We start from the raw sequence: 12,872 nt of genomic DNA, 5'->3' as shown, positions 1-12,872 counted from the left end.
AGATTTTAATATGCAAGGGCTGGCAGGATAGCTCAGGGGCAATGTGCTCACCTTGGAAGCAAGATGATGCAGAGCAACACAGGTCCAATCCCCAGGTCCACTCTTCGAAACCTCTGGGTACTAAGCACGTTATAAATAACCAATTACAAAGTATGATTTTGTTGCCTTAAAAAATAAGTCAAGAAATAGCTTTCTGTTTTTAACACATCATGTCAAGAATCCTTTATGACAATATGTGTGTGTGTCGTTCATAATCTTAGAGCTAAATCACTCTTATTTCAAAGACATGGCAACAAATTTCAAGTTCATTGAAAGATTTACCGCTAATGTCCTCCATGATTGATACAGCAAATTCTAAGCTGCTTTGAAAAGTTTAACAACTCAATGAACTCTTGAACATGCAAATGTTCAAGAGGCAGTGTTCCAACCTGCCAATTGAAACATGCCAAATTGGTTTTACAACCAGCAGGAAGCAAAAGTACAGAATTTCACACAATCCTAATAAGAGGATATATTCTTCCACCATTTCACCTCAATTGATAGTAAACATTTAAAAAGAATACCTCTCTTTTATTTGAACCCAAATTCACCTTCTCTGCTTCAAGCGCAACAGATCTATGACTCATTTTCTTACATATAGCAGTATTGGCAATACTTTCATTTTCTTTCAAATCTACGCGGCTTGATATGAATTTTGCAGGCTCAGGATTGTTGCTGTTTTTTTTTAATTGTTCTTGAATATTTGTATTTTCAACCAGCTGCAAAACAAACAGAAGTGCCATGATGTGATGCAATGAGTAGTGCTTTCGAACATTAAACATCAGTTCAAAATATATTTTATTGTAATGCCACAAATGGATTCTGAAGTTGGACAATATTCTTTCACCCAAATTTGTATTCTGTACTACTAGTCATTCCTTTGAGTTAGTTCAACAAAAGTGCCATTTGTAAAATCCTGTGAAAAGAATTTTCTAAAGATTTACTTTGTGAAAAAAAATGTCTTCGATGAAATACATGAGAAGATTGAACAAATGAAATACACAACATTAACATAATAATAAAGCACTGTTGTAAAGTTTATTTTCATGCGAGCGCACTTCTCTCCAAAAAAGTTTGTTTACTACGGAATATATGTTTAGATACCCCATTCCTTGTGATAGTATGAATATGATTATCAATTGTACTAAACCTTTACTAGTGATGTATGGTAAATATTTTAAGACCGCTCTCTATATCATTTTGGTGTTATTTCTAAAAATATAGCCAAACATCCTAAAAGGATGATGCAAGTACTCCCATGCAAGCATTCCCAAGTAGGCCTTTATCTTGACATACTCTTTAAACATATTTAGGAGAAAGGATGACATGTGGAAGGTATTTAATTGAGCACTGGTAGCCCAGATCATGATTCTGTTTCTGTGCAGTAGAACTTTAAGACATCACTAGTAGACCAAGTAGAGGGTTTCTCTTTATAAGTTATAAAGTGACATAGCTAATAAATTATACAATTCAAAAAGTTAGCATTTACAGAAATATTATTACAATAAATGAGACACCTCTCTAATAAGTGAAGTAGGATGTGATGCAAACGATAGAAAGATTACTTACCTTTAACCTTTAACAGAAGGTTGTCCAACTCCAGGCCTCAAGGGCCGGAATCCTGACAGGTTTTCGGGATATCCTTCGAGTCGAAGACTCAGAAGCCACCGGCAATAAACCCTGAGCAGCACGCAATGCCACAGGTGCGGATTTTGCTGTCCCGCACAGACGACCATGCCTGGCCATTGGACAGAAATGCCGGCGATGTGGCCAAGGCGACCACTTCCAGGTGACGTGCAGAGCGAGACTGCACACACACTCTGCATGCCAAGCTACACCACCAATGAGCCTGACCGAACAACCGGTACAATCAAGAGAGCCCCATGACTGGCCAATGCACTGGAGGATCCAGGTACCACCGCCCCAAATAAGAAACTCGATACCACCAATAGCACAGCCGGACATCAGGAAAACGATCGAGGCCATGGACACCTACCCACCCAGACCGCGCGGGTATGAATACCCACCCTACCCATACTTAAGTCGCCCAAGGATATACGGACCGGAGCAGGAATGCAGTACGCACTCCCACCCGTCCCGCGAGGTGATCACGAGTCATGCAAACACCCTGGACCCTACGAGATGTCGTACTGGGGGCGGAACATGGCAGCCACAGTAAACATCAGCAACAGGCAATGTTACAAAACAGGAGAGGAAGCATACCCCCTGGACAAACCCCAAGCCCACGTAGCAAAGGGGGGAACAGCACAGCAGGTACAGCCAATAGGGCCGTCATGCTGCGACCCAATGCAGGAAAACCGCAGAGTACCCATCGCCATCCACATGATACCGAGTTTCGCCATAGGACAAAACCCTCTCAACCATCGGACCGCGCAACAGCGCGCCCTCATCAACATCCACTATAGTTCATTCGAAGTCAACTAGGTGAAGGTCCACATGCCTAAGCAAGGTATGGGGTAGACAAGGGAAGCCAAAGAAAGGAAATACCGTGCAGACCTCCTCCTAGCCACAAGGGACAAAGGACCAGTGATGACCACGACAATGTACCACAGCGAGATGACGCCAGAAGCCTCCCTCCTCCATGAATTATACCTGGAGGAACCTGAATCAACGAAAGAGGGAATGATCGAGATAGAAAGAGCAGAGAGCAAACAGACACACAAAGCACTGCAACGAGAAAGTGCCGGCGAGACCCGTGAGCTGCCAGACAGGCCTTATCGAACCATAAAGAGACCCCAATGGCTGATTGAGCAGATGTAGCCCGGAAAGTCTCATGTTAAGTGGGGGGGAGGTGTTGCGAGTGAATACGGGCAGAGTCCCTTTAAGGACAAGAGGACACAGGGAAAGGGGAGGGAGCGGGAGTGGGGAGGAAGGGAAGGTGCAAGGGAGGAGAGAGGACAGTGAGGAAGAGGAACAAATAAAGAGCAGTAATGAAGGAGCTGGCTCCAGTGTGGTTATTGGGGGGCCTGTCATGTGGCCTTTGAAGAGGCAACGAAACACACAGTGGGCAGGCAGAGCTCACGCAAGTGGTTTTCCCAGCTTCAAAAGCCAAGAAGGTGCAGGAACCAACGGGGAGAGGCGCGGAAGGCTGGTGAGTGTCAGGAAGGCGCTCCTGCTACAGGGCGCTCCCATAGAACCGCAAGGAAACAATGGTCCATGAAAGTAAGCAAATACCTATTGACTACCAAACTAAGTGGAAACTTAACATTAAAATAAATAAAATGCATATTGAATACTGAACTAAATGTAAACTTAACATTGAGGCAAACAAATGCATATTGAATACTGAACTAAAGGGAAACTTAACATTGAAGCAACATAGGTGCACATTGAACACGGAACTGAAAGTAAACATTATTGAATATAATGTTGTAAAACAATTTAACTCAAATTTAGAAGTCAAGTACATTTAAGGCTAAAGGAAACCAAGCAGTGAACCTTAATGATTAAATGCAATGCAGCAAGGCCACAGTTTGTCTTGAGGTGTGTGACACATGGTGTCAGGGCCACAAGGCTATCAAGGAAAAGCCAGAGGAGCTTAATAGTACACATTAAGCCAAGAGGCCAACAAAAGGAATTAAGTTAAGGTGACTTGTTGCACAGGAGCAAGTGCCAAGGAACCTGTGTGGGCTGAGGAGCCCAGGGATCTTAGTTGCACAGCCTGTGATGGATGGACCGTGCGGTCTGACAACTGCACCTAGACCAGAGAGCCTTGAACGGTGAAAGATAAGGACACCGTGAAATAGCCCAATGAAACCACTGCACATGAACTGTCGAGGTAAGCCAGAAAGCGGGTCAGGTTGACCTGGTGTTTTGTTAAGATGTTTTTGAAATACTGAAGCAAGTGTATGTGGTGAAACTGACGTCTTGGGGAAGGGAACTCTGACACCTGAAGGACCACCCTTGTTGTCTTAGTAACAGTCTCAAGACCCTTTTCTTTTGGGTGCTGCTACTTGGAACTTAGAGATGTGAATCCCAAGGATTGGTTCTGAACTGTATCACCTTAAGCTGACGAAAGGTGCATTTTTAGGCTTTTTCTCATATTTGGGTAAGGGGAGCTGAAAGAAATCTGTGAGCTGGAAGAAGCTCAGAACTTTGAGTTGAACACTCTTTCTTTAAACTTTGTGATCCCTACACACTTATAAGCTTTAGCTTTAGTTGTGAGGGCAAGGATAGGTGTTGGACACAGACAGACTTTTAAGTTGAACTCTTTGACTCAGACTTTCCTTAGTTTTGTTCAGGTAGGGGAATCCCACCTTAGTATAGGGCAAGTTAGGCCTTCAACCATCCAGACATTTCAGTTAATACATATCTTTTGTTTGAACTTTAATTCTGTTGACTGTGTCTTACTTTGTGATGCCTTCACAGCAGTTAGATAGCCGTCATGTACTTCAACCCTGTTAGATAGGCGGCATGATACTGCAATCTAGGGACAATAAATATTAGGAAAAGTGTTGTTCTTCTAGAGGGACAGAACTAGAGACAGATGTACTGTGAAAAAAAAGAAATAGAATTGTTTCATTATCATCATCCTTTAAATTGGAACACTCCCTTGGCTGCGATAAAAGAATAGTTTGACTTTGGCAAAGGAGGCATTTTGATCTGATGAAATGCCAGTGCCAGATCCAAAGTGCTGAAAACACAGAGTTCCCCCTGTAAGGCTAACTATCTCACTTATATTAGGGAGAAGAATGTTATCCTTGATGACACACATATTACTTCTGCTAAGGTCAATACCTACATTCATTCATTCAGCAGCCTTTTGTGGCACCTCTGTTGGTAACATCACCTGCCCAGCTTCTGAGGGTTCAATCATATCCACATCAACAAGTCATTTAAGCTCACTCACAGCCTCCTTTCTCAAGCTCACAGTGATTTTCCTTACTTTGGCAACACATGGTTTCCCTCTCACACTCAATAAGATATTGTGATGAAATTCTTTCAAACAAATCACCTCATTTGCTACTACCTCATGAAACATTTCCTGTCCAGCTTTCACTTTTATCCTCCTTCTTTGCCTATCACTATATCTTGCTGAGAAGCCTAGTGATTATATTTGATCGCCAGTCCTCATTGTTTGCCCCTGTAGCAGCCATCCACCTTTCCTTGTGTCAGAAGGCCAATGTGGGATGCAGAGAAGGCTAGAAACAGAAAGGATTGTTCTCAATATTTATACTAGGTGTCTTAAGGGAATGGAAATAAACAAGACCCAAGTCTCTTAAAAGGGAACGCAAATAAACAAGACCCATGTCTCTCTCACTTGTTGTTATAATGTTTTACCGCCCCTGGTGGCTTTGTAGGTTTGAATGGAGCTCTTGTATCCTTTCTCCCAACAGGTAATCGGTTTCTCAATTAGTAGCACACTCTCTTGGACCAGTGGTTGATACAGCCAGAATGTCTGTTGGGCTGAGGGTAAACAACAGGCTGGCATCTTCTGTTAATCATTCATCATACCTAAATTCTCAACTCCCTTACTACCCATCTTATGCTCCACCTGGCAGGGCTGTGTTTCTCCTACCAGCCAGCCTTTGTCTAACCCAGCCTCCTTGTAATTTCCTATGCTTATTAACTTTTCTAACCCAGCCTCCTTGTTATTCCCCTCAGATGTTTGTACTTCGTCCTCCTCTGACGTTACCACCTACATCTCTGGTGTTATCCCCTCCTCCAATAACTTCCCTAGCTTCTTCTTTGATCTTACCACCTCTCCCTCTGTTACCACCTCCTCTTCTGATCTCACCCCTCCTCCTCCCTCTGCTGTCACCACCTCCTCCTTAAATGTCACCACCTCCTCCTCTGACCTCACCACATCCTCTTCTGATCTCATCATTTCCACTTCTGACTTCTCCATTTCACTCCTGCACATCCTGAATACTCTTTCTATTACACCCCAGTACTTGCTACAACATGCTCCAGCAACTCACACTGCTTGATGGGAGCAATGTGTTTTTAAAGAGTACTTTTCCCTTAGGGATTCCAAGATGGCTGTTGGTGAGTTTGGACGCATGGTCATTAGCTCAGCTCCTGGCCAAAAAATAAGCAAGCCCTCCCGCTCTGTTTGGAGCTGGGGTGGGCACAAGAAAGGAGTACAAAGGGTTGTGCGCTATAACAGGAGACCAGAGGGTAAGGTTGCCCCCGCCTCCCTCATAGCGACGTGAAGTTCCTGTCACCTGGGGAAACTGGGCGTTGCCTCTGTTAGCGGCTGGTGGTGGATCCGACTGCAGCTGAATCCGGGTGGGGAAGAACACAGGAGTTCATGGGGGAATGAAACAAGAGAAGAAAGCCATGAGACATGGTCACTGGGCTATGAGGGATAGAACCCTAAACGGAGGTCACACCAAGCCAGTGCTCGAGGTTAGTGGCTGAAGATTGCTCGCGGATTGATTGCAGTCACTAGGCAGCAGCTGGCAAAAGGGTTGAGATACGGCCTGTAACACCTCTTGGAAAGAGAAGCAAGTGACATATTAAGAAAAAAATTATTCCCATGGGGGTTTACATTACCACTCTTTGAAGGTTGCCACAAATAGGGTTGTGAAGCCCTTTCCTCCACTGTGTACCGAAACTTTAGCAAGTTGTAAATCAGTGAGTTAGTGCAGGCCAAACGTGGTGCGCCTGATTGTGGCAAGGTTGGCAGTAGTGGGTGAGGAGCCGAAGATGGATTTAGCAGAAAGGTATAATTGGTTTGAACAACTTCCCCGAGAGCTCTGCAGCAGTGCTAGTGTTGAAGGAGACGGAGATAGAGAAGTCCTGCAAAGCGCCAGGATCAGACATAACAGGTCTTTGCATGAGGGGAGCTCTATTTTTGTATTCATATATGGTGAATATAATGAAGTAAGGATTTCATCAGTGGGAAGAGGAAAGGCCTGGTCGACCTGCTACGGCACATGAACCTACGGGAACAGTGTGCTTCCACAGTTGTAACCAATTAGGAGAACAAGCATCTGGTTACGGCTGTCAGCAGTGGAGCTTAGTTAGAGGTAGTTTTACCCCTGATAGGTGAAAGTAGAGCCTCCTACCAAATAAGGCTACAACTGAAGGCAAGCTGGACAGGCATAAAAGACATTAATGTGGATGAAGAAGTGGAAAGCCTATGTAAAGTTGAGACAATAAAGTGAATCCAATACAATTGATGGAAACCTGCAGAGACGCACAATAATTACAGTGAGCGGGTATGGACATTTAACAAATCCTAATGCTTAAATCTAAAGACAAAAGCACCCAGGCTAAAAAGAGGCAACCTCATGCTGAAGAGGAAGGTCAACTTGAGAGGTGATGGAAACAAAGTGGAGGTACGGGAACAGGATACGACAAGAAAGATATTGCAGAGGGAGAGAAAAGGGATACTCCGGAAGCTAGTGAAATGGCGCTGAGCAAAGAAGAACTCAAAGAATGCCTAAGAGAGATGAAGGGGAGACTTCCAGATAACGTTCAGCAAAAATTTACATCACTACATGAAGAACTGAGATCCTCTTTGACGGAAGTTAGGGGTGAATTGAAAGAGCTGGGTGAAAGAGTAGATGTCACTGATCAAGGCCTGGCAGAGACATCAGAGGAGGTCCAGCAGAACAGTGAACGTTTGGAACAATTGGTGAGAGTCTCACACAACTTAGAAATACAAGCTGAAGATTTGGAGAACCGTTCAAGGAGGTTCAATATTCACATTAAAGGTTTAAGTGAGACAATCTCAGACATTAATCTAAAATCTACAGTTCCACAATGCTTTGGGAATTTGCTGATGGATGTCCCTCCAGACGACATTGAGTTTGATCGGGTCCATATAGTTGGTCTGAGGAGGAGCCCAGCGCTAGACCCAGAGATGTCTGTTGCAGTAACCTCGTTTGCTTTGAAAGAGAATATTTTACGGGCAGCAAGAGCAGAAAGGGGTGTTACAGTTATCGTGATGCAAATTCAACTGTGTCAAGACTTGCCGTTGGTGACACTTCAGAAGCCAAGGTATATGAGTCAAGTAACGCGTGCTTTGGTGGCAATACAGATCCCATATAAATGGACGTTTCCTTTTGGGTTGTTATTTACGCCGGAGTGAATACAACATTGTATAACAACGTGTGCCGAAGGACTGACATTGCTGAACATGGAGGAAGAAGAAGGACACGGAGAGCGATGAACGGGGCCCTATGCTCAATGAGGAATGCGACGATGGAACTGGTCAATGGCAATGAGAAAGAAGGGTGGACGAGGAGCTAATTTAACAGTTCCTTGAGGGAAAGGAGAAGGTGGAGGGGATGCAAAGAGTGGTGAAGGAACTGCTTAAAAGAAGAAACGCATATTGTCATAAGGAGAATGAGGGGATGGATGCTAAGAGCTGGCTCAAGGGAAGCCGAAACGGAGCACGGGCAGAGGATGTCTTCGAATCTAAGGGAGGTGGTAGGGTACTTCCTGGTGGGGGTGACCCCAGGTTTTGCATCGGCCCTTGGCTTGTGGGTTGTCTCCCAAGGGTATCAAAGGATCGAAGGCCCGGGCCTGGGATGGGTTTGGGAGGGGATACATTGGGGAAGGAGGGGTATGGGGTGCAAGGAGTGGAGGGGGCAGAGCAATAGAAGATGGAGTAACTATGTCTATAGCAGAACTACTGGATTTGAAGAGTGAATATCTCTAAATAGCATATATTCAAGGTTATATCTTATAATGTAAGTGGGTTAAACTCCCCGGTGAAGCGGAAGAAGGTGGAAGATATACTTAAAAAGGAAAGAGTGGACATCACTATGTTGCAGGAGACACACATTAGGAAGCTGGATGAGTTAGTGGGGAAAATACGTTTGTTCTCTAGAATATATCTATCCAACGCAGTTGGGAAGACCCTGGGGGTAATGCTAGGTCTTAGAGATTCATTAAGGGCATCAGTGGTGCAATACAAACCGGACATTGAGGGAAGATATTTGTGTTTGCTCTTGCAAATGGAACACATATGAATTACCTTAACAATGGATCATGCAGGACAGGGGACATTTCTGCGGGAAGTTGTAAACAAGTTGGAAGACTTTGCAAGCAAGTGGGGAAATAATACTTACAGGAGATTGTAATATAGCCTGGGACCCTAAAGTAGACAGGAGCAGAGGTGGAGGGAAACGGACAATAAAACCCTCACAGGCATTAAAAAGACGTTTTGAAAACATAACACTGCGGGATGCATGGTGGATGAGAAGAGGAGACGAAAAAGGGTACACATGTTTTTCACATATATATCAATCCCTCTCTAGAATACATGACATGTGGGTATCGGCCAAATTGATGGAGGAAGTGAAAGAAAGAGTGGTGGATTCTATAGCTCTGTCGGATCATGCCCCCCCCCCCAATGGTTCAGTTTAGAGATAAGGGACTGCGTGTTGGGTTGAGGGCCTGGACGTTCCTGTCATGGCCACAGGGCAAAGACCACTAGCTCTATCATCTAAAGGGTCTAGGTGGACCCAGTCCTGGCGTCTTTGGTGCCAGGCTCATGAGAAAGTGTGCTCTGCACACTTTATTTCTGGGGCACATGTTATTTCCTCCCCAGCAGATTCCCTACGTGCATCCAGGCCGGGCGTGGCCATAGGGAAACATTGAGGTGCACGTGCAGCATCCTATGGGAGTGGCAAGGTGGGGCCACGAGGCGGAGCCAGGGGGGCATGGCTGGGACTAGGCTATTTATTCACCTGTTCCGGGAGTCTAGCTACGCGGGAGCTCATCTCGCCCAGCATCCCTGCAGATCCTTCCATCCACTAACCGCTGGAAGGTCTTGCCTCTCGTCAGACATCGCCATGCCATCCCTGCAGGAGAAACGGGCAAACAAGGTTAGAAACTGCATAAAGACTTTACGCTAGGTCACGCGCTACTCAATCCTTGCGCTTGACCTCAAAACCCAACTTACCTTCCACTGGGGACCTCGTAAACTCCTCTAGCTCCCAACACCGCAACTCCACTGGGCCTTCATCACACCTATTGGCGAGAAGGAAAGACATTACAAGGGTTACGGACAATAATCAAAGCAGATATATTTGACAACCATACCTTGCCTCCAAAAGTACCCACGTATGAGTCCAACGCACCTTTCCTAACAACCCCTTGCAACATTGTGCTTAGAAATTCTAGACTCCGAGCATGGTTACCTAGAATATTTGACCCGCTCATCAGACATGAGGCAATCTCTAACTTCCAGAGTAAAGTACCCTACAAATACTCATTAAAGCTCAGTCACACTACTAACAGCAGCAACAACAAGGCCCACACAAAAAGAACTAGGACTCACACCTGCTCAGATGCTCCAGACAGCACTACCACACCGTCCCCAGACAAATCCACACCTGACCTTAAAGGAGCCTTAATAAATGCAAGATCTTTAGTCGCTCATGCCACAGACATAGCCGAAGCCATCCTAACGGAAGACTACGACTTTATCGCAGTCACAGAATCCTGGCATCACGAGGCAGCAGGCCCTGCACTGTCCCTAGCCGTACCAAATAACTACACCATCGTCAGAGTTGATAGAGGCGAAGCCCGAGGTGGAGGACTAGCTATCATTGCCAAAGCCAATCTCTCTATGAGAATATCACCTTCGCCGAATATCAACTCTTGTGAAGTTATGTCAATCAAAATACCCACAGCCAATTCGCAAACACTGAACATGCACCTCATATATAAACCCCGTGGGACTATTAATATTTCATTGAACACCTTTCCACGATTTTATTGGAAAGCCTAAAGGATACTTCCCAAACGTTACTATTAGGAGACCTCAACATACACTTTAATGATGCCAATGACCAACATGCCACTGCAGTGGCCAACATCCTGTCAGAACTCGGCTTCACCCAGAGAGTGAACAAACCAACTCATAATAAGGGGAGATTGGGTGTCAGATCACAATTGTAATGTCTCCATCACATCCATCTCACCCCAAGTTTGGACGGACCATTACCTCATATCTTTTACAATAGTAACCAAAAGACCTACCGTACAGGCACCTCTTACCCTTCCTACATTAACGAGAAACAAGAAAAATATATCAGTGGAAAAACTACTCCCCTGTATCCTGCCCACCCTGAACTCCCTAGCTGACAATATGGATCCTAGCCTTCTAGTTGAAGAGTATAACAAAGCTATGAACACAACTCTCGACAACATCGCCCTGCTAAAACTAAAATAGTACGCCTAAAAGTCACCTCAACAATTGGTTTACTCCCCATCTAAAAAATCTAAGACTAGACAAAAGAAAATGCAAAACTGCCTGGAAACTTAATCCCACTGCAGAAAACAAACTAAAGTTAACTCACATCTCATCCCAATAGAAGAAGGATATAGTCCTGGCCAAACAAGATACTTACAATACTAGAATCACGCAAGCTAATTCTAGTATGAAGGAACTATTCACGATTCTAAAAGAATTAGAAAATCCTATCACAGACAACTGTGTCAAAGATAAAATATGGTGCTCCGATATCCAGCATACGTTAGCTAACAAAGTGGCTAACCTGTCAAACCAAAATAGCACTAAAAAAGGCCTCACTAACTGTCACCACACCACCACCAAATAAAACAATTCCACCTAAAATTAAACATGTCAGCCAATTTCACTTATCCAAAGTCTCCATTATAGAGGTTGAGAGAGTTATACTGGGTCTCAAACCATCCAACTGCAAAGGTGACCAATGCCCAGCACAACTTATCAAGGACGCTGCTAGGGATCTAGCACCTTTCATTACCAAACTTATTAATGCTTCCTTCACATCCAGCATGATACCTAGCAATCTAAAGGAATCTTGGGTACTCCCACTTCTTAAAAAACAAACGCTAGACCCCTTCCTACCGACCAACTACAGGCCCATCACCACGGCGCCATTCCGATTGAAAATCTTAGACAAGGTAGCATATATCCAAATCCAGAACTTCCTAGAACTTAACCAACTCTTAGGCTCTCATCAATCTGGTTTCCGGCCACTACACGGTACAGAAACTGCTCTCATTGATCTTAAAGCCCAAATAGACAAATTAAGAGACAATGGAAAGCTTGAATTACTCCTCCTCCTAGACCTGTCGGCGTCTTTCGACTTGGTGGATCACATCTTATGTAGCCACCTGAATTCAGCTGCCCACTTCTCTAGCGAGGCCATAGCGTGCATACAATCCTTCCTCAGTGACTGAACCATGAGGGTCTTCTCGCTCTCTGCAGCCGCGGACACCATCCCCATCACTTGCGGGGTGCCCCAGGGTTCATGTGTTTCTCCAACCCTGTATAACATATTCACCAAGCCCCTGTTTGATAAATTGGACTGTCTGGGTATCACCTACACTAACTATGCAGATGATACCCAGATCCTCCTACCACTTACCGGGGACTACTGCAAGGACTTAGCATTGGTGAATAGAATTTACAGCATCGTTCAGACATGGATAGGCACACACGCCTCTGTCTGAACAATGACAAAACAGAGCTTCTCATCCTGGGATCCGCATATCTTCTCACCAGACTTGCCACAAACTACTCATCATTCATCATTGATGGGAACCTTATCATGGTTGCCAAGGAAGTAAAAACATTAGGTTTTTACTTAGACTCTACCTTAACATTCACTAAACAGGTGAACTCCCTAGCCTCCATGACAGCATACACATACAAACTAATTAGAGCTGGCAAACACTTCCTCTCATCCAACAGCTGTATGACCGTAGCTAGAGCTCTCATTATATCTATACTAGACTACTGTAATGCCCTATACATTGGAGCAAATAAATATATCACTAACAAAATACAGATACTCCAAAACAATGCCCTTAGAGCTGCACTCAGTATCTCTAAGAAAGAACATATTTATGAAACAAGA

At 44.5% G+C, this 12,872-nt stretch overlaps 1 protein-coding gene across 2 annotated transcripts in view; it reads right to left on the bottom strand.

Moving 5' to 3' along the window:
- LOC138581368 (formin-J-like) overlaps nt 1-12,872 on the bottom strand; it is a 1,098,959-nt gene that overhangs the window by 396,727 nt on the left and 689,360 nt on the right. For both annotated transcript variants that reach the window (XM_069652650.1, XM_069652651.1), the window contains one exon: nt 564-758. In XM_069652650.1, coding sequence (XP_069508751.1) covers nt 564-758 — 195 coding nt within the window. The remainder of the gene's footprint in view (nt 1-563; nt 759-12,872) is intronic.

The sequence above is a fragment of the Ambystoma mexicanum genome, chromosome 3p (assembly GCF_040938575.1).
Source record: "Ambystoma mexicanum isolate Mex_15411 chromosome 3p, UKY_AmexF1_1, whole genome shotgun sequence".
NCBI lineage: Eukaryota > Metazoa > Chordata > Amphibia > Caudata > Ambystomatidae > Ambystoma > Ambystoma mexicanum.
The sequence above is the reverse complement of the archived record's forward strand: the minus strand, read 5'-3'. Positions and strand labels throughout refer to the sequence as shown.